Genomic DNA, 22,705 nt, shown 5'->3' with positions numbered 1-22,705 from the left:
ATTAGATAGTATTACAGTGTCTAGATAGCCAGCTTTTCTAGTTGTAGCTGTGGGGAGCAGCCAAGACTTATCTAGTGTGAAGCACTTATAATATCACAGTAGTCGCACATTAACTTATCACACCTGAAAGGAACCACACAGTGTTGCAAAAATAAAGGTACTTCATGCACCTATGCCCTCACCTATGGTATAGTGCACCCTGCCTTAGGGCTGTAAGGCCTGCTAGAGGGGTGACTTATCTATGCCACAGGCAGTGTGAGGTTGGCATGGCACCCTGAGGGGAGTGCCATGTCGACTTAGTCATTTTCTCCCCACCAGCACACACAAGCTGGCAAGCAGTGTCTCTGCTGAGTGAGGGGTCCCCAGGGTGGCATAAGACATTCTGCAGCCCTTAGAGACCTTCCCTGGCATCAGGGCCCTTGGTACCAGGGGTACCAGTTACAAGGGTCTTACTTGGATGCCAGGGTGTGCCAATTGTGGAAACAAAGGTACAGGTTAGGGAAAGAACACTGGTGCTGGGGCCTGGTTAGCAGGCCTCAGCACACTTTCAAATCATAACTTGGCATTAGCAAAGGCAAGAAGTCAGGGGGTAACCATGCCAAGGAGGCATTTCCTTACAGTAAACAACTCTAGTTTTTACGGTTAATGATCAAATACCCCGATTACCCTGTGACTCTCGAAATAGATCTCACAAATGGTAAGTACCCTCAAACTGCCTTTCTGCTGAACTCATGTTCTCTTGTCCACTTTAGGAGTGAGACTTTGAAGAAAAAGTACAAAGACTATTCCTTACAGGGACTCATCTAACAGTGGTGGAGTGGATTCAATGCATTTAAGATATGGTTATTTGCATACCGATGCACTGTCATGGCTAAGTTAAGAGAGGAGTTATTTGGGTGTCTTAAGAAGTAAGCATTTCTGCATATAGGTTTAGAATAATCACTATTTGGATGGTGATTCGACTTTCTTTAGGATGACAGGAGAGCCTATAACACTTGAATTTTGTCCCCTTTTCAGGCCGGGGTAGAGGAGAGAGTGGATTTTACCAAAGAAGTATTGAAGATGGAGAGGTGGCCTTTGGTCGTGGAGCCCGAGAGATTCATAGGAGTCAAAGCTGGGATGATAGGTAAAGTAACTTAATCCCTAGTGTGCCTTTGATTCTTTTCTTAGCTTGGTACCTGCTGATTGATATGGGCTAATGGTGCCTTGATATTCTCATGTCATCCTTGGGTGCATAAAGCAGGTTTACGCCGGCCACTTGCTGACATTTTAGTTCTGTTTACTGTGGCAAGGAAGAGCACCGTATTGTCCTATAGGGCAAAGTATCTGCTGATTGACATGCTGTGCAGCATTCCGCCATCTAGTGGTTGGGATCAGAATTCTCCCCTATGTTGTAATCCTACTTTATTTTGTTTTTGTTGTGCGTCATCGGACCCCCTTTTGGTGTATCCTGTGATGTTGTACATCTTCCTCCTGAAGCTCCCACCTTTGTTTGACATCTTCAGATTCTTTTTTCCCGATGTTGGGTCTGGATTCGTGGCTGAAGGCTCACCAAAATAAGGACGACAAATTTAGAATGTTTGTGCGGAATTTGATGAAAGGTTCATCAAAATTTGGAGAGGAACACAAAGATTTCAAGTAGAAGGTGAAGAATTATTTTAACAGTTTATTTGAGGCTACCCGGACTGGGGAATCTCTGCACAGACTAATGGAAAAGACTCTGTTCCAGTGCTGCCTAAATTGTCACAAGTTTATGCAGACGGGCCATCACCCAGTTTTCACCCTCACAACTCATTGACTATTGAAGCAATCTCGTCTACGCTGGTTTATTGTTCACACCAAAAGTGTTGTGGGTGAGAGAGAGGCAGAGGTGAGCACATCATACATGAAGGGACAGCAGACTGCATCCCCAGGGGACCTGGGTTTGTCGAGCTAGGAGTACCACACATCAACAGAGTTGCTGATGGAGAAATTGAAGACGCCGACATGAAAATCAAAGATGTTGAAGCTCAGGCAACTAAAGCCAAGAGTAAGACTTATCGACCCTGAAGAAATTGTCAGAGCCACAAACGTTGGACTTAAGGGCGTTGAAGGGAGTCTCAGTGTCAAAACACTCATCACCGCAGACATGCAAGACACAGAGAACTCCTATGATCCCTCGAAAGGGACACCACAGGAGAAAGATGCCCTGGGAAAAAATGTTGTCAGAGGAGGGACTGGGAAAAGACGTTTAGTCAAAAAGAGGGGTGAGGTTCTCGAGAGGAACAACAAACCTAGTCGACTGAAGCATCCTCAGAGTAATCTTGGACATTGAAAAGAAAGGGGATGCTGGGCCGCGATACAAAAGAATGCACTTTAGAGAAGGAGAAAAAGACACCTCAAGACCGAAATGGCCTCCCTTATCCAAAAGTAAAGAGTTTGATGAATCCTCTAAGGGTTTTTGAATACCTAATAAAACTCCGCCATAAAAAGAACCAGGGAGAAAGATAAAAATTGAGCCTCCTTTAACACCAGAGCCAAAGGAGCAGGAAGAACGTCTTTAAGAAGTGGAGGAGGAACAAATGGGAGGAAGGTTCCAGGTCTCAGAAGAACAGTTCCATTGGCAGGATTGTGATACAGACTCCCCGGAGGAGGGGGGATAGATATCAATCCCTCGAGGCCATCACTTCTAGATGATATTTGAATATACAATCAGGTGATTAAGAAGGCTGCGGACAAGATTGGGTGCTGCTGGAAGAGGAAAAACCTCAGTCATGTTTCCTGCTGGAAACAGTTTCACCAACACAGGCAAGGGATCAGTTCCTTCCAGTGCTTCTAAGGAAAGGAATCGTTCAAGGAACCCGCAACTTGTGGAGCTATAACACAAAGGCAGAGAAACACAAATATAAGTATTCATAAAAAGACCCTGCATACAGCAAGGGAAGTGTGGCAGATGATTCGATCATCAACTCAACAGCCGGGAAGAGAGCCAGCATCCAATCTGTATCTGGCCCGCCTCCAGACAAGGAGAGTAAGAGGATAGACCTCACGGGTTGAAAATATGATTGCAATGCTGCCAACCAGTGGTGCATTACAAATTCAAATGACCTTCTAAATTGCTGGCATTGGGAAGAGATGGCAGAAATGATGAAACAGCTGCCTAAACAATACAGGAAAAGAGTTGCACACCTGTTAAAGGAAGACAAGAACATTCCCATCTCATGGCTTAAATCAGCAATGGATGCAGCAGACACCTCCAGGCAACAAACAGTGATAGGCATCAACCTACGCCGTCACTCATGGTTGCGAATTTCAGGTTTCAAGTTGGAGGTGCAAGCAAAAGTACTAAATACCCTCGTTAACGGTGAGCAGATGTTTTGGAGCACAGTTGATGGCTTCTTGAAATAGCCCAAAAAGGGCAACAAAACCACAAAATCAAATGGAGCATTACAGTTTACTGGGAGTATGTGAAGGGGAACAGTATGAATATGAAGGCACAAGGGAAGAGGTCGTTTTCAGTTGGGAGCATCTGTAAAGAAATGGCTCCCTGTTGCAGTTACCCTCCCACTTTTTGCCTGATACTGATGCTGACTTGACTGAGAAGTGTGCTGGGACCCTGCTAACCAGGCCCCAGCACCAGTGTTCTTTCACCTAAAATGTGCTTTTGATTCCACAATTGGCACACCCTGGCATCCAGGTAAGTCCCTTGTAACTGGTACCAAGGGCCCTGATGCCAGGGAAGGTCTCTAAGGGCCGCAGCATATCTTATGCGACCCTGGGGTCCCCTCACTCAGCACAGACACACTGCTTGCCAGCTTGTGTGTGCTGATGAGAACAAAACGAGTAAGTCGACATGGCACTCCCCTCAGGGTGCCATGCCAACCTCACACTGCCTATGCAGTATAGATAAGTCACCCCTCTAGTAGGCCTTACAGCCCTAAGGCAGGGTGCACTATACCACAGGTGAGGGCATAGGTGCATGAGCACTATGCCCCTACAGTGTCTAAGCAAAACCTTAGACATTGTAAGTGCAGGGTAGCTATAAGAGTATATGGTCTGGGAGTCTGTCAAAAACGAACTCCACAGCTCCATAATGGCTACGCTGAATACTGGGAAGTTTGGTATCAAACTTCTCAGAATAATAAACCCACACTGATGCCAGTGTTGGATTTATTAAAAAATGCACACAGAGGGCATCTTAGAGATACCCCCTGTATTTTACCCAATTGTTCAGTGCAGGACTGACTGGTCTGTGCCAGCCTGCTGCTGAGAGACGAGTGTCTGACCTCATGCGGTGAGAGCCTTTGTGCTCTCTGAGGACAGAAACAAAGCCTGCTCTGGGTGGAGGTGCTTCACACCTCCCCCCTGCAGGAACTGTAACACCTAGCAGTGAGCTTCAAAGGCTCAAGCTTCGTGTTACAATGCCCCAGGGCACTCCAGCTAGTGGAGATGCCCGCCCCCTGGACACAGCCCCCACTTTTGGCGGCAAGTCCAGGAGAGATGATGAGAAAAACAAGGAAGAGTCACTGGCCAGTCAGGACAGCCCCTAAGGTGTCCTGAGCTGAGGTGACTCTGACTTTTAGAAATCCTCCATCTTGTAGAAGGAGGATTCCCCCAATAGGGATAGGAATGTGACCCCCTCCCCTTGGGAGGAGGCACAAAGAGGGTGTACCCACCCTCAGGGCTAGTAGCCATTGGCTACTAACCCCCCAGACCTAAACACGCCCTTAAATTTAGTATTTAAGGGCTTCCCTGAACCTAAGAATTTAGATTCCTGAAACTACAAGAAGAGGACTGCTGAGCTGAAAAACCCCTGCAGAGGAAGAACAGAAGACACCAACTGCTTTGGCCCCAGACTTACCGGCCTGTCTCCTGCCTTCCAAAGAAACCTGCTCCAGCGACGCTTTCCAAAGAACCAGCGACCTCTGAATCCTCAGAGGACTGCCCTGCTTCAAGAAAGACAAGAAACTCCCGAGGACAGCGGCACTGCTCCAAAAGAACTGCAACTTTGTTTCAAAGGAGCAGATTTAAAGACCCCTGCAACTCCCCGCAAGAAGCGTGAGACTTGCAACACTGCACCCGGCGACCCCGACTCGACTGGTGGAGAACCAACACCTCAGGGAGGACCCTCCGGCGACTCAGAGTCCGTGAGTAACCAAAGTTGTCCCCCCTGAGCCCCCACAGCGGCACCTGCAGAGGGAATCCCGAGGCTCCCCCTGACCGCGACTGCCTGAACCTAAAGTCCCGACGGCTGGAAAAGACCCTGCACCCGCAGCCCCCAGCACCTGAAGGAACGGAACTTCTGTGCAGGAGTGACCCCCAGGAGGCCCTCTCCCGTGCCCAGGTGGTGGCTACCCCGAGGAGCCCCCCCCCTGGCCTGCCTGCAACGCTGAAGAGATCCCTTGGTCTCTCATTGATTTACATTGAAAACCCGACGCTTGTTTCTACACTGCACCCGGCCGCCCCAGTGCCGCTGAGGGTGTACTTTTTGTGTGAACTTGTGTCCCCCCCCGGTGCCCTACAAAACCCCCCTGGTCTGCCCTCCGAAGACGCGGGTACTTACCTGCTGGCAGACCGGAACCGGGGCACCCCCCTTCTCTCCATTGAAGCCTATGTGTTTTGGGCACCTCTTTGACCTCTGCACCTGACCGGCCCTGAGCTGCTGGTGTGGTAACTTTGGGGTTGCTCTGAACCCCCAACGGTGGGCTACCTTGGACCCAGACCTGAGACTTGTAAGTGATTTACTTACCTGACAAAACTAACAATACTTTACCTCCCCCAGGAACTGTGAAAATTGCACTACGTGTCCACTTTTAAAACAGCTTATTGTGTTTTATGTGAAAAGTATACATGCTAATGTAATGATTCAAAGTTTCTAAAGTACTTACCTGCAATACCTTTCAAATGAGATATTACATGTAGAATTTGAACCTGTGGTTCTTAAAATAAACTAAGAAAAGATATTTTTCTATAACAAAACCTATTGGCTGGATTTGTCTCTGAGTGTGTGTTCCTCATTTATTGCCTGTGTATGTACAACAAATGCTTAACACTACTCCTCTGATAAGCCTACTGCTCGACCACACTACCACAAAATAGAGCATTAGTATTATCTCTTTTTGCCACTATCTTACCTCTAAGGGGAACCCTTGGACTCTGTGCATACTATTCCTTACTTTGAAATAGTGCATACAGAGCCAACTTCCTACAGCATCTCACTAGGTGTATCAAGGAGGAAACCAAGCACCTGCAGCACAGAAGAGCTTGCAGTTCCAGCAGCAATAACGACAGTCATTTTGGGGAAGAACTTGAGGCAGAGGACAGCCTCATTGGGAGGCACAGCCCCCACCAACAAGTGACTTCTTAAGACTCCACAACCTCTCATAAATAACACCAGTGAATGAGATCACACACTCCTACACAAACCACCAGTGGGAGGTACAGTAAAAAAAAAAAAAAAAAAAAATACTTCAGGACTGGGTAAAGATAACATCAGACAAGTGGATCCTAAATGTAATTTAATGTGGTTACTGCATAGAATTAGACCAGATGCCCCCAACAATGGGACCAAAAAAGTTCACTCAAAAGAAAAGAAGAAACAAAGTCTTCTCAAGGAGATAGAGGGATTGCTGGTGAGAAAAAAAGAAAAAAAGAATAACAAGCAGTGCCAAGGTCCGAAATAAACAAGGGAAATTACTCTGCATATTTCCTAACACCAAAGGTGGATGGATCCTCTGTGCCCAATCCTAGGCCTCGGATTTATAAACAAGTTTGAGGACTCAAAAATTGAGGATGACTACTTTGCAGGCACTCATCCCATTGAAGGCAAAACACAGAAAGTAACTCAGGTTTGTTGTAAACAAAACTTGCTACTAGTTGACATTTCTGGCATTCAGGATAATGTCTGCCCAAGAGTTTTTAGAGTGACTATTGGATGTAGCAGCACACCTAAGACGACAGGGCATACATGCCTATCCCTACCTAGACCACTGGCTAGTCAGCGCAAACTCCCACAAGTGCAAGAGACCTATTCAGCAAGTCATGAAAACTTTTTTCACACTTTGGGATTCTCTATAATCATAGGGACGTCATCACCGAGTCCAGAGCAGAAAAAATGTTTCTTTGAGCAAGAATCAACTCACTTCAAAGAAAGGTGTACGCCAACGAAAAGAGAATAGTCATCACTGCTGGAAACAGTCCAATACCAGACTGGCCAAGCTCTAACAGTGAGCACACAGGGGAACATGCTAGGGAAGATAGTATCATGCATCCCACTGATTCCATATGTGAGACTAAACATGTGATATGCAGGAATGGGTACAAAGCCAATGGTCACATGCAACAGGCAGTTGGGAAGATCTAGTGGATGTTACACAAAGGTACAAGGGGGAGATGGCGTGGTGGAACAGATCACACAACTCATGGGAGTAATTTGTACAGCCAACACCAACAGTGACAATATCAGATCCCTCAAATGGGTTAGGTAGCTCACATGGACTTGCTCAAGGTGAAGGAGTTTAGAAGGAATAAGATGCGGTACAACACATGAATTTGTTGCAACCAAAAATAGTGTTCTTAGCCTTTAAAAGCCTTAAAGAAAGAGCTCTTAGGAAATCTTTAAGACTAGCCCAAGAACTCTGGGAATGGGCTGTACAGAGGAAAATGGAAATAACCACAATCCATCTCAAGAGGAAGGACAATACAGAGGCAGATAAGCCGAGCACAGAAGCATCATGCTCATACGAATGGTAACTAATTCCGAAGGTTTTCAAACAGATCTTTTGGAAGTGACACTCACACACAGACACTTAAGAGTAGCAATATGCAAACATGTTCTCAGAACTAATAGAAATAGCTCAAGGAAACAATATGAGTTTACCAAAACAACAGGATCCAGTGTCAATGGAAGAGGAAAAGGTACTACACCCAGAACCAGTGTCTTTGAGCTTGGGTTCTGAAGACTTAAAGTTTGATCATTTAAAGATCCCAGAAAACACAATGGTTGTTCTAAGGGAAGCAAGAAAGCCAGCAACACGAAAATGCTACATAGAAAAATTGAAAATATAGTCTTTATGATGTCCTAAATATGGGTTATTATTAAAGAATACAAAGGATGCAACAGTATTAAAATATCTATCATACCTCATAGACTGCAAGTTACTATTTGCATCGCTAAAAGTACACTTGACAGCAATAGTGGCATACAAAAGGTGGTTCCATAAGAAGAGGCTTCTTCACAGCCCCAGTCATTAAGATTTCTGGAAGGAGCAAAAAGGATTGCACCACCAAGAAAGCTTCCAGCACCCACATGATTTTTAAATGTGGTACTCACACAGTTATTGAAGGCACCATTTGAACCATTACATAAGGCCACAGTACAAATACTAACACTTAGAACAGCATTCCTGGTGGCTGTAGGAAGTTGGCTCTGTATGTACTAGTTCAAAGTAAGCAATAGCATTCACAGAGTCTAAGGGTTCCCCCTAGAGGTAAGATAGTGGCAAAAAGAGATAATTCTAATGCTCTATTTTGTGGTAGTGTGGTCGAGCAGTAGGCTTATCAGAGGGTAGTGTTAAGCATTTGTTGTACACACACAGGCAATAAATGAGGAACACACACTCAAAGACAATTCCAGGCCAATAGGTGTTTGTATAGAAACATATATTTTCTTAGTTTATTTTAAGAACCACAGGTTCAAGATTTACAAACAATACTTTAAAGGAAAGGTATTTCACTCTGGTATCTTAGGAACTTCGAATCAACAAAATAGCATGTACTGTTTTGGCAAAAATGGCAATAAGCTATTTTAAAACTAGACAGTGCAAAATTCAACAGTTCCTGGGGGAGGTAAGTATTTGTTAGTAGTTCAGATAAGTAAAGCACTTACAGGGTTCAAAGTTGGGTCCAAGGTAGCCCACCATTGGGGGTTCAGGGCAACCCACAGTTACCACAACAGCAGCTCAGGGCCGGTCAGATGCAGAGGTCAAAGTGGTGCCCAAAACGCATAGGCTTCAATGGAGAAGGGGGTGCCCTGGTCCCAGTCTACTAGCAAGTAAGTACCCGCGACTTAGGTGGGCGGACAAGAGGAGGTTTGTACGGCACTGGGGGGGGGGAGGGTTGGGAGGGGGGGGGGGAGGAGGGGAGGGGGGGGGGAGGGGGGACACAAGTCAGCACAAAAAGTACACCCTCAGCTGCACAGGGGCGGCCAGGTGCAGAGTGCAAACAGGCTGTAGGAAGTTGGCTCTGTATGTGCTATTTCAAAGTAAGGAATAGCATGCACAGAGTCCAAGGGTTCCCCTTAGAGGTAAAATAATGGTAAAAAGAGATAATACTAATGCTCTATTTTGTGGTAGTGTGGTCGAGCAGTAGGCTTATCCAAGGAGTAGTGTTAAGCACTTGTTGTACATACACATAGACAATAAATGAGGTACACACACTCAGAGACAAATCCAGCCAATAGGTTTTGTTATAGAAAAATATCTTTTCTTAGTTTATTTTAAGAACCACAGGTTCAAATTTAACATGTAATATCTTGTTTGAAAGGTATTGCAGGTAAGTACATTAGGAACTTTGAATCATTTCAATTGCATGTATACTTTTCAAGTTATTCACAAATAGCTACTTTAAAAGTGGACACTTAGTGCAATTTTCACAGTTCCTGGGGAGGTAAGTTTTTGTTAGTTTTACCAGGTAAGTAAGACACTTACAGGGTTCAGTTCTTGGTCCAAGGTAGCCCACCGTTGGGGGTTCAGAGCAACCCCAAAGTTACCACACCAGCAGCTCAGGGCCGGTCAGGTGCAGAGTTCAAAGTGGTGCCCAAAACGCATAGGCTCCAATGGAGAGAAGGGGGTGCCCCGGTTCCAGTCTGCCAGCAGGTAAGTACCCGCGTCCTCGGGGGGCAGACCAGGGGGGTTTTGTAGGGCACCGGGGGGGGACACAAGCCCACACAGAAATTTCACCCTCAGCGGCGCGGGGGCGGCCGGGTGCAGTGTTAGAACAAGCGTCGGGTTCGCAATGGAAGTCAATGAGAGATCAAGGGATCTCTTCAGCGCTGCAGGCAGGCAAGGGGGGGCTTCCTCGGGGAAACCTCCACTTGGGCAAGGGAGAGGGACTCCTGGGGGTCACTTCTGCAGTGAAAGTCCGGTCCTTCAGGTCCTGGGGGCTGCGGGTGCAGGGTCTTTTCCAGGCGTCGGGACTTAGGTTTCAGAGAGTCGCGGTCAGGGGAAGCCTCGGGATTCCCTCTGCAGGCGGCGCTGTGGGGGCCCAGGGGGGACAGGTTTTGGTACTCACAGTCGTAGAGTAGTCCGGGGGTCCTCCCTGAGGTGTTGGTTCTCCACCAGCCGAGTCGGGGTCGCCGGGTGCAGTGTTGCAAGTCTCACGCTTCTTGCGGGGAGATTGCAGGGCTCTTTAAAGCTGCTCCTTTGGATAAAGTTGCAGTCTTTTTGGAGCAGGTCCGCTGTCCTCGGGAGTTTCTTGTCGTCGTCGAAGCAGGGCAGTCCTCAGAGGATGCAGAGGTCGCTGGTCCCTTTGGAAGGCGTCGCTGGAGCAGAGTTCTTTGGAAGGCAGGAGACAGGCCGGTGAGTTTCTGGAGCCAAGGCAGTTGTTGTCTTCTGGTCTTCCTCTGCAGGGGTTTTCAGCTAGGCAGTCCTTCTTCTTGTTGTTGCAGGAATCTGATTTCTAGGTTCAGGGAGAGCCCTTAAATACTAAATTTAAGGGCATGTTTAGGTCTGAGGGGTTAGTAGCCAATGGCTACTAGCCCTGAGGGTGAGTACACCCTCTTTGTGCCTCCTCCCAAGGGGAGGGGGTCACATCCCTAATCCTATTGGGGGAATCCTCCATCTGCAAGATGGAGGATTTCTAAAAGTTAGTCACTTCAGCTCAGGACACCTTAGGGGCTGTCCTGACTGGCCAGTGACTCCTCCTTGTTGCTTTCTTTGTTCCCTCCAGCCTTGCCGCCAAAAGTGGGGGCCGTGGCCGGAGGGGGCGGGCAACTCCACTAAGCTGGAGTGCCCTGCTGGGCTGTGACAAAGGGGTGAGCCTTTGAGGCTCACCGCCAGGTGTTACAGCTCCTGCCTGGGGGAGGTGTTAGCATCTCCACCCAGTGCAGGCTTTGTTACTGGCCTCAGAGTGACAAAGGCACTCTCCCCATGGGGCCAGCAACATGTCTCTAGTGTGGCAGGCTGCTGGAACCAGTCAGCCTACACAGACAGTCGGTTAGGTTTCAGGGGGCACCTCTAAGGTGCCCTCTGTGGTGTATTTTACAATAAAATGTATTTATTGTGCTGAGAAGGTTGATACCAAACTTCCCAGTTTTCAGTGTAGCCGTTATGGTGCTGTGGAGTTCGTGTAAAACAGACTCCCAGACCATATACTCTTATGGCTACCCTGCACTTACAATGTCTAAGGTTTTGCTTAGACACAGTAGGGGCACAGTGCTCATGCACTGGTACCCTCACCTATGGTATAGTGCACCCTGCCTTAGGGCTGTAAGGCCTGCTAGAGGGGTGTCTTACCTATACTGCATAGGCAGTGAGAGGCTGGCATGGCACCCTGAGGGGAGTGCCATGTCGACTTACTCATTTTGTTCTCACTAGCACACACAAGCTGGTAAGCAGTGTGTCTGTGCTGAGTGAGGGGTCTCTAGGGTGGCATAATACATGCTGCAGCCCTTAGAGACCTTCCCTGGCATCAGGGCCCTTAGTACCAGAGGTACCAGTTACAAGGGACTTATCTGGATGCCAGGGTGTGCCAATTGTGGAATCAAAAGTACAGGTTAGGGAAAGAACACTGGTGCTGGGGCCTGGTTAGCAGGCCTCAGCACACTTTCAATTCAAAACATAGCATCAGCAAAGGCAAAAAGTCAGGGGGTAACCATGCCAAGGAGGCATTTCCTTACACAGGCGTTTGGTTTCAATGGGAGACCCAGGGGTCTCTTCAGCGAAGCAGGCAGGCAAGAAGGGGGGGGGGGGGGGGGAGGGGGGGCCTCGGAGTAGCCAACACCTGGGCAAGGGAGAGGGCCACCTGGGGGTCGCTCCTGCACTGCAGGTCGGATCCTTCAGGTCCTGGGGGCTGCGGGTGCAATGTGTTTCCCAGGCGTCGGGTTCTTTGAAGCAGGCAGTCGGGGTCAGGGGGAGCCTCTGGATTCCCTCTGCAGGCGTTGCTGTGGGGGCCCAGGGGGGTCAACTCTGGCTTCTCACAGGGTCGCAGTCACCAGGGAGTCCTCCCTGTAGTGTTGGTTCTTCGCAGGTCGAGCCGGGGGCGTCGGGTGCAGAGTGGAAAGTCTCACACTTCCGGCAGGCAATGCGTGGTCTTTAAAAGTTGCTTCTTTGTTGCTAAGTTGCCGTCTTTGTGGAACAGGGCCGCTGTCCTTGGGAGTTCTTGATCCTTTTAGATGCAGGGTAGTCCTCTGAGGCTTCAGAGGTCGCTGGACTCTGTGGAATGCGTCGCTGTTGCAGTTTTTCTTGAAGTGGGGATACAGGCCGGTAGGGCTGGGGCCAAAGGAGTTGGTGTCTCCGTCTTCTCTGCAGGGCTTCAGGTCAGCAGTCCTTCTTCGTCTTCAGGTTGCAGGAATCTATCTTCCTAGGTTCTGGGGGCCCCTAAATACTCAATTTAGGGGTGTGTTTAGGTCTGAGGGGTTAGTAGCCAATGGCTACTAGCCCTGAGGGTGGCAACACCCTCTTTGTGCCTCCTCCCTGAGGGGAGGGGGACACATCCCTAATCCTAAAGGGGGAATCCTCAATCTGCAAGATGGTGGGTTTCTAAAAGTCAGTCACCTCAGCTCAGGACACCTTAGGGGTTGTCCTGACTGGCCAGTGACTCCTTGTTTTTCTCATTATCTCCTCTGGCCTTGCCGCCAAAATTGGGGCCGTGGCCGGAGGGGGCGGGCATCTCCACTAACTGGGATGCATTGTGGTGCTGTAACAAAGTGGGTGAGCCTTTGAGGCTTACTGCCAGGTGTTACAGTTCCTGCAGGGGGCGGTGAGAAGCATCTCCACCCAGGACAGGCTTTGTTACTAGCCACAGAGTGTCAAAGGCACTCTCCCCATGTGGCCAGCAACATGTCTGGTGTGTGGCAGGCTGGCAAAACTAGTCAGCCCACACTGGAAGTCGGGTATGTTTTCAGGGGCATCTCTAAGATGCCCTCTGGGTATATTTTACAATAAAATGTACACTGGCATCAGTGTGCATTTATTGTGCTGAGAAGTTTGATACCAAACTTCCCAGTTTTCAGTGTAGCCATTATGCTGCTGTGGAGTTCGTGTATGACAGACTCCCAGACCATATACTCTTATGGCTACCCTGCACTTACAATGTCTAAGGTTTTGTTTAGACACTGTGTAAGGAAATGCCTCCTTGGCATGGTTACCCCCCTGACATTTTGCCTTTGCTGATGCTATGTTTGAATTGAAAGTGTGCTGAGGCCTGCTAACCAGGCCCCAGCACCAGTGTTCTTTCCCTAACCTGTACTTTTGATTCCACAATTGGCACACCCTGGCACCCAGATAAGTCCCTTGTAACTGGTACCCCTGGTACCAAGGGCCCTGATGCCAGGGAAGGTCTCTAAGGGCTGCAGCATGTATTATGCCACCCTAGAGACCCCTCACTCAGCACAGACACACTGCTTACCAGCTTGTGTGTGCTAATGAGAACAAAATGAGTAAGTCGACATGGCACTCCCCTCAGGGTGCCATGCCAGCCTCTCACTGCCTATGCAGTATAGGTAGGACACCCCTCTAGCAGGCCTTACAGCCCTAAGGCAGGGTGCACTATACCATAGGTGAGCGCACCAGTGCATGAGCACTGTGCCCCTACAGTGTCTAAGCAAAACCTTAGACATTGTAAGTGCAGGGTAGCCATAAGAGTATATGGTCTGGGAGTCTGTCAAACACGAACTCCACAGCACCATAATGGCTACACTGAAAACTGGGAAGTTTGGTATCAAACTTCTCAGCACAATAAATGCACACTGATGCCAGTGTACATTTTATTGTAAAATACACCACAGAGGGCACCTTAGAGGTGCCCCCTGAAACCTAACCGACTATCTGTGTAGGCTGACTGGTTCCAGCAGCCTGCCACACTAGAGACATGTTGCTGGCCCCATGGGGAGAGTGCCTTTGTCACTCCGAGGCCAGTAACAAAGCCTGCACTGGGTGGAGATGCTAACACCTCCCCCAGGCAGGAGCTGTAACACCTGGCGGTGAGCCTCAAAGGCTCACCCCTTTGTCACAGCACCGCAGGACACTCCAGCTTAGTGGAGTTGCCCGCCCCCTCCGGCCACGGCCCCCACTTTTGGCGGCAAGGCTGGAGGAAACAAAGAAAACAACAAGGAGTCATCATTGGCCAGTCAGGACAGCCCCTAAGGTGTCCTGAGCTGAAGTGACTCTAACTTTTAGAAATCCTCCATCTTGCAGATGGAGGATTCCCCCAATAGTATTAGGGATGTGACCCCCCTCCCCTTGGGAGGAGGCACAAAGAGGGTGTACTCACCCTCAGGGCTAGTAGCCATTGGCTACTAACCCCCCAGACCTAAACACGCCCTTAAATTTAGTATTTAAGGGCTTCCCTGAACCTAAAGATTTAGATTCCTGCAACTACAAGAAGGACTACTGAGCTGAAAAACCCCTGCAGAGGAAGAACAGAAGACACCAACTGCCTTGGCCCCAGACTTACCGGCCTGTCTCCTGCCTTACAAAGAACCCTGCTCCAGCGACGCTTTCCAAGGGACCAGCGACCTCTGAATCCTCTGAGGACTGCCCTGCTTCGAAAAAGACAAGAAACTCCCGAGGACAGCGGCACTGCTCCAAAAGAACTGCAACTTTGTTACAAGGAGCAGATTTAAAGACCCCTGCAACTCCCCGCAAGAAGCGTGAGACTTGCAACACTGCACCCGGTGACCCCGACTCGACTGGTGGAGAACAACCAACTCAGGGAGGACCCTCCGGCGACTCTATGACTGTGAGTAACCAAAGTTGTCCCCCTGAGCCCCCACAGCGACGCCTGCAGAGGGAATCCCCAGGCCCCCCCTGACCGCGACTGTCTGAACTCCATTTCCCGACGGCTGGAAAAGACCCTGCACCCGCAGCCCCCAGCCCCTAAAGAAACGGAACTTCTGTGCAGGAGTGACCCCCAGGAGGCCCTCTCCCTTGCCCAGGTGGTGGCTACCCCGAGGAGCCCCCCCCTTGCCTGCATCGCTGAAGAGACCCCTTGGTCTCCCATTGAAAACTGAAGGAAACCCGACGCGTGTTTGCACACTGCACCCGGCCGCCCCCGCGCTGCTGAGCGTGTAGTTTCTGTGCTACTTTGTGTCCCCCCCGGTGCCCTACAAAACCCCCCTGGTCTGCCCTCCGAAGACGTGGGTACTTACCTGCTGGCAGACTGGAACCGGGGCACCCCCTTCTCTCCATTATAGCCTATGTGTTTTGGGCACCTCTTTGACCTTTGCACCTGACCGGCCCTGAGCTGCTGGTGTGATAACTTTGGGGTTGCTCTGAACCCCCAACGGTGGGCTACCTTGGACCAAAAACTGAAACCTGTAAGTGCCTTACTTACCTGTTGAAACTAACAATAACTTACCTCCCCCAGGAACTGTGAAAATTGCACTGTGTCCACTTTTAAAAACAGCTTATTGTGTTTTATGTAAAAAGTATACATGCTAAAGTAATGATTCAAAGTTCCTAGAGTACTTACCTGCAATACCTTTCAAAAGAGCTATTACATGTAAAATTTGAACCTGTGGTTCTTAAAATAAACTAAGAAAAGATATTTTTCTATAACAAAACCTATTGGCTGGATTTGTCTCTGAGTGTGTGTACCTCATTTATTGTCTGTGTATGTACAACAAATGCTTAACACTACTCCTTGGATAAGCCTACTGCTCGACCACACTACCACAAAATAGAGCATTAGTATTATCTCTTTTTACCACTATTTTACCTCTAAGGGGAACCCTTGGACTCTGTGCATGCTATTCCTTACTTTGAAATAGCACATACAGAGCCAACTTCCTACATTGGATCAGCGGTGGGGTACAAGACTTTGCATTTGCTGGACTACTCAGCCAATACCTGATCACACAACAAATTCCAAAAATTGTAATTAGAAATTGTTTTTGCAATTTGAACTATTTTTTCTAAATTCTTTAAAGTCCTGCTAGGGCCTTGTGTTAGTCCCTGTTAGCATAGCTTTTAGAAGTTTAAAAGTTTGAATTAGATTCTAGAACTAGTCTTAGATTCTTAAAAAGTATTCCAACTTTTAGAAGAATAATGTCTAGTACAGATATGAATGTGGTGGAACTCGACACCACACCTTACCTCCATCTCCAGATGAAAGAGCTTAGGTCACTCTGTACAATAAGAAAAATAACAATGGGCTCCAGACCTACCAAACTACAGCTCCAGGAGCTGTTGGCAGAGTATGATAGAGCCAACCCCTCTGTGGATGGCAACCCAGAGGATGATGATAGTGACTTGGAGGGTGATTCCCCCCCACCAGTCCTATCTAGGGAGAACAGGGCTTCTCAAGCCCTGACTCCAAAAATAATAGTCAGAGATGCTGGCTCCCTCACAGGAGGGTCCAGCCTCTCTGAAATCACTGAGGATAACTCCAGTGAAGAGGACATCCAGTTAGCCAGGATGGCCAAAAGATTGGCTTTGGAACAACAGATCCTAGCCATAGAAAGGGAAAGACAAGAGATGGGCCTAGGACCCATCAATGGTGGCAGCAACATAAATAGGGTCAGAGATTCTCCTGACATGTTGAAAATCCCCAAAGGGATTGTAACAAAATATGAAGATGGTGATGACATCACCAAATGGTTCACAGCTTTTGAGAGGGCTTGTGAAACCAGAAAAGTGAACAAATCTCACTGGGGTGCTCTCCTTTGGGAAATGTTCACAGGAAAGTGTAGGGATAGACTCCTCACACTCTCTAAAAAAGATGCAGAATCTTATGACCTCATGAAGGGTACCCTGATTGAGGGCTTTGGATTCTCCACTGAGGAGTATAGGATTAGATTCAGGGGGGCTCAAAAATCCTCGAGCCAGACCTGGGTTGACTTTGTAGACTACTCAGTAAAAACACTAGATGGTTGGATTCAAGGCAATGGTGTAAATGATTATGATGGGCTGTACAATTTATTTGTGAAAGAAAACCTATTAAGTAATTGTTTCAATGATAAACTGCATCAGCATCTGGTGGACCTAGGACCAATTTCTCCCCAAGAATTGGGAAAGAAGGCGGACCATTGGGTCAAGACTAGGGTGTCCAAAACTTCCACAGGGGGTGACCAAAAGAAAGGGGTCACAAAACCTCCCCAGGGGAAAGGTGGTGAGACAGCCAAAAACAAAAATAGTAAAGAGTCTTCTACAGGCCCCCAAAAACCTGCACAGGAGGGTGGGCCCAGAGCCTCTTCACAAAACAATTCTGGGTACAAGGGTAAAAACTTTGATCCCAAAAAGGCCTGGTGTCGTAGCTGTAGTCAGTCTGGACACCAAACTGGAGACAAGGCCTGTCCCAAGAAAGATACCACTTCTAACTCCCATCCAGCTAAAACTGGAATGGCCAGTCTCCAAGTGGGATCAACAGTGTGCCCAGAGCAAATCAGGTGTCACACTGAAGCTACATTAGTCTCTGAGGGTGGGGTGGATTTAGCCACACTGGCTGCCTGGCCCCCTAACATGCAAAAATACAGGCAGCAGCTCTTAATTAATGGGACAAGTGTAGAGGGCCTGAGGGATACAGGTGCCAGTGTCACCATGGTGACAGAGAAACTGGTTTCCCCTGGCCAATACCTGACTGGACAAACTTATCCAGTCACCAATGCTGACAATCAAACTAAAGTACATCCCATGGCAATGGTGACTTTAGAGTGGGGAGGGGTCAATGGCCTGAAACAGGTGGTGGTCTCCTCAAATATCCCAGTAGACTGCTTGGAAACGACCTGGAGTCCTCAGCATGGGCTGAGGTAGAACTAAAAACCCATGCAGCCATGCTGGGTATCCCTGAACTGGTGTGTGTCAAGACTAGGCCACAGTGCAAGGCACAGGGTGAAAAAGTAGAGCTGGAGTCTGGAAAAATGGCCCAGCCTACCAAGAGGAAAGGAAAGTCAGCTGGGAAACCAGCTGCAACACAACACCAAAAAGAGAACCTCTCTTCTCAGGAAGAAGCTCTGCCCTCTGAGGGAACTGAGCCTATGGAGCTGGAACCTTATCAGGTTGAGCTCTTGGGCCCAGGGGGACTCTCAAGGGAAGAGTTGTGTAAGGGACAAGAAACCTGTCCCTCTCTTGAAGGCCTTAGGCAGCAAGCTGCTGAAGAGTCCAAAGGCAAGAAAAATGGAACACATAGGGTCTATTGGGAAGATGGACTCCTGTACACTGAGGCAAGAGATCCCAAACCTGGTGCCACTAGGGGAGTGGTAGTGCCTCAGGGTTTCAGAGAGTTTATTCTGACCTTAGCCCATGATATTCCCCTTGCTGGGCATTTGGGACAAACCAAGACGTGGGAGAGGTTAGTCAACCACTTCTACTGGCCCAATATGTCCCAGAAGGTTAAGGAGTTTTGCCTCTCCTGCCCCACCTGTCAAGCCAGTGGTAAGTGGGCATCCAAAGGCCCCCCTCATTCCACTTCCAGTGGTGGGGGTCCCCTTTGAAAGAGTGGGTGTGGACATAGTTGGTTCACTAGAACCTCCCACAGCCTCAGGAAATATGTACATCCTAGTAGTAGTGGATCATGCTACTAGGTATCCTGAAGCTATTCCCCTTATGTCGACTACTGCCCCTGCAGTAGCCAAGGCCCTCATTGGTATCTTTACCAGAGTGGGTTTCCCTAAGGAGGTGGTTTCTGACAGAGGTACCAACTTCATGTCAGCTTACCTAAAACACATGTGGAATGAGTGTGGAGTGACTTATAAATTCACTACACCATATCATCCACAAACTAATGGCCTTGTTGAGAGATTCAACAAGACATTAAAGGGCATGATCATGGGGCTCCCAGAGAAACTCAAAAGGATATGGGATGTCCTCCTGCCATGTCTGCTTTTCGCTTACAGAGAGGTGCCTCAGAAGGGAGTAGGATTCTCACCCTTTGAACTTCTGTTTGGCCACCCTGTAAGGGGACCACTTGCTCTTGTTAAAGAAGGCTGGGAGAGACCTCTTGTAAGGAAATGCCTCCTTGGCATGGTTGCCCCCTGACTTTTTGCCTTTGCTGATGCTATGTTTACAATTGAAAGTGTGCTGAGGCCTGCTAACCAGGCCCCAGCACCAGTGTTCTTTCCCTAACCTGTACTTTTGTATCCACAATTGGCAGACCCTGGCATCCAGATAAGTCCCTTGTAACTGGTACTTCTAGTACCAAGGGCACTGATGCCAAGGAAGGTCTCTAAGGGCTGCAGCATGTCTTATGCCACCCTGGAGACCTCTCACTCAGCACAGACACCCTGCTTGCCAGCTTGTGTGTGCTAGTGAGAACAAAACGAGTAAGTCGACATGGCACTCCCCTCAGGGTGCCATGCCAGCCTCTCACTGCCTATGCAAGTATAGGTCAGTCACCCCTCTAGCAGGCCTTACAGCCCTAAGGCAGGGTGCACTATACCATAGGTGAGGGTACCAGTGCATGAGCATGGTACCCCTACAGTGTCTAAACAAAACCTTAGACATTGTAAGTGCAGGGTAGCCATAAGAGTATATGGTCTGGGAGTTTGTCAAACACGATCTCCACAGCACCATAATGGCTACACTGAAAACTGGGAAGTTTGGTATCAAACTTCTCAGCACAATAAATGCACACTGATGCCAGTGTACATTTTATTGCAAAATACACCCCAGAGGGCACCTTAGAGGTGCCCCCTGAAACTTAACCGACTGTCTGTGTAGGCTGACTAGTTCCAGCAGCCTGCCACACGAGAGACATGTTGCTGGCCCCATGGGGAGAGTGCCTTTGTCACTCTGAGGCCAGTAACAAAGCCTGCACTGGGTGGAGATGCTAACACCTCCCCCAGGCAGGAGCTGTGACACCTGGCGGTGAGCCTCAAAGGCTCACCCCTTTGTCACAGCCCAGCAGGGCACTCCAGCTTAGTGGAGTTGCCCGCCCCCTCCGGCCACGGCCCCCACTTTTGGCGGCAAGGCTGGAGGGAACAAAGAAAGCCACAAGGAGGAGTCACTGGCCAGTCAGGACAGCCCCTAAGGTGTCCTGAGGTGACTCTAACTTTTAGAAATCCTCCATCTTGCAGATGGAGGATTCCCCCAATAGGGTTAGGATTGTGACCCCCTCCCCTTGGGAGGAGGCACAAAGAGGGTGTACCCACCCTCAGGGCTAGTAGCCATTGGCTACTAACCCCCCAGACCTAAACACGCCCTTAAATTTAGTATTTAAGGGCTACCCTGAACCCTAGAAAATTAGATTCCTGCAACAACAAGAAGAAGGACTGCCTAGCTGAAAACCCCTGCAGAGGAAGACCAGAAGACAACAACTGCCTTGGCTCCAGAAACTCACCAGCCTGTCTCCTGCCTTCCAAAGAACTCTGCTCCAGCGACGCCTTCCAAAGGGACCAGCGACCTCTGAATCCTCTGAGGACTGCCCTGCTTCGACGACGACAAGAAACTCCTGAGGACAGCGGACCTGCTCCAAAAAGACTGCAACTTTGTTTCAAGAAGCAGCTTTAAAGAACCCTGCAACTCCCCGCAAGAAGCGTGAGACTTGCAACACTGCACCCGGCGACCCCGACTCGGCTGGTGGAGAACCAACACCTCAGGGAGGACCCCCGGACTACTCTACGACTGTGAGTACCAAAACCTGTCCTCCCTGAGCCCCCACAGCGCCGCCTGCAGAGGGAATCCCGAGGCTTCCCCTGACCGCGACTCTCTGAAACCTAAGTCCCGACGCCTGGAAAAGACCCTGCACCCGCAGCCCCCAGGACCTGAAGGACCGGACTTTCCCTGCAGAAGTGACCCCCAGGAGGCCCTCTCCCTTGCCCAAGTGGAGGTTTCCCCGAGGAAGCCCCCCCTTGCCTGCCTGCAGCGCTGAAGAGATCCCTCGATCTCTCATTGACTTACATTGCGAACCCGACGCTTGTTCTAACACTGCACCCGGCCGCCCCCGCGCCGCTGAGGGTGAAATTTCTGTGTGGGCTTGTGTCCCCCCCGGTGCCCTACAAAACCCCCCTGGTCTGCCCTCCGAAGACGCGGGTACTTACCTGCAAGCAGACCGGAACCGGGGCACCCCCTTCTCTCCATTCTAGCCTATGCGTTTTGGGCACCACTTTGAACTCTGCACCTGACCGGCCCTGAGCTGCTGGTGTGGTAACTTTGGGGTTGCTCTGAACCCCCAACGGTGGGCTACCGTGGACCAAGAACTGAATCCTGTAAGTGTCTTACTTACCTGGTAAAACTAACAAAAACTTACCTCCCCCAGGAACTGTGAAAATTGCACTAAGTGTCCACTTTTAAAGTAGCTATTTGTGAATAACTTGAAAAGTATACATGCAATGGAAATGATTCAAAGTTCCTAATGTACTTACCTGCAATACCTTTCAAACAAGATATTACATGTTAAATTTGAACCTGTGGTTCTTAAAATAAACTTAGAAAAGATATTTTTCTATAACAAAACCTATTGGCTGGATTTGTCTCTGAGTGTGTGTACCTCATTTATTGTCTGTACAACAAATGCTTAACACTACTCCTTGGATAAGCCTACTGCTCGACCACACTACCACAAAATAGAGCACTAGTATTATCTCTTTTTACCACTATTTTACCTCTAAGGGGAACCCTTGGACTCTGTGCATGCTATTCCTTACTTTGAAATAGCACATACAGAGCCAACTTCCTACACCTCTTCATGAGCCTAAACAAGACATAGTGGACTATGTACTTGGCCTTCGCTCAAGAATGGCAGAGTACATGGAAAAGGCAAGTAAAAACCTTGAGGCCAGCCAACAACTCCAGAAGTTGTGGTATGACCAAAAGGCTGCACTGGTTGAATTTCAACCAGGGCAGAAAGTCTGGGTTCTGGAGCCTGTGGCTCCCAGGGCACTCCAGGACAAATGGAGTGGCCCTTACCCAGTACTAGAAAGGAAGATTCAGGTCACCTACATGGTAGACCTGGGCACAAGCAGGAGCCCCAAGAGGGTGATCCATGTAAACCGCCTTAAGCTCTTCCATGACAGGGCTGATGTAAATCTGTTGATGGTAACAGATGAGGACCAGGAAGCTGAGAGTGAGCCTCTCCCTGATCTCCTCTCATCAGACCCTAAAGATGGCTCAGTAGATGGAGTGATCTACTCAGACACCCTCTCTGGCCAACAGCAGTCTGACTGTAGGAAGGTCCTGCAGCAGTTTGCTGAACTCTTTTCCCTAACCCCTGGTCAGACACACCTGTGTACCCATGATGTGGACACAGGAGACAGCATGCCTGTCAAAAACAAAATATTTAGGCAGTCTGTAGGAAGTTGGCTCTGTATGTGCTATTTCAAAGTAAGGAATAGCATGCACAGAGTCCAAGGGTTCCCCTTAGAGGTAAAATAGTGGTAAAAAGAGATAATACTAATGCTCTATTTTGTGGTAGTGTGGTCGAGCAGTAGGCTTATCCAAGGAGTAGTGTTAAGCATTTGTTGTACATACACATAGACAATAAATGAGGTACACACACTCAGAGACAAATCCAGCCAATAGGTTTTGTATAGAAAAATATCTTTTCTTAGTTTATTTTAAGAACCACAGGTTCA

General features: G+C 48.7%; 1 protein-coding gene across 1 annotated transcript in view; it reads left to right on the top strand.

The window, feature by feature from the left end:
• GIGYF1 (GRB10 interacting GYF protein 1) overlaps positions 1-22,705 on the top strand; it is a 656,843-nt gene that overhangs the window by 130,553 nt on the left and 503,585 nt on the right. Inside the window, exon 8 of the mRNA XM_069215543.1 lies at positions 1,018-1,126. Coding sequence (XP_069071644.1) covers positions 1,018-1,126 — 109 coding nt within the window. The remainder of the gene's footprint in view (positions 1-1,017; positions 1,127-22,705) is intronic.

This window comes from Pleurodeles waltl, chromosome 12 (genome assembly GCF_031143425.1).
Source record: "Pleurodeles waltl isolate 20211129_DDA chromosome 12, aPleWal1.hap1.20221129, whole genome shotgun sequence".
Taxonomy (NCBI): Eukaryota; Metazoa; Chordata; class Amphibia; order Caudata; family Salamandridae; genus Pleurodeles; species Pleurodeles waltl.
This window is presented reverse-complemented; position numbering and strand designations above follow the sequence as displayed.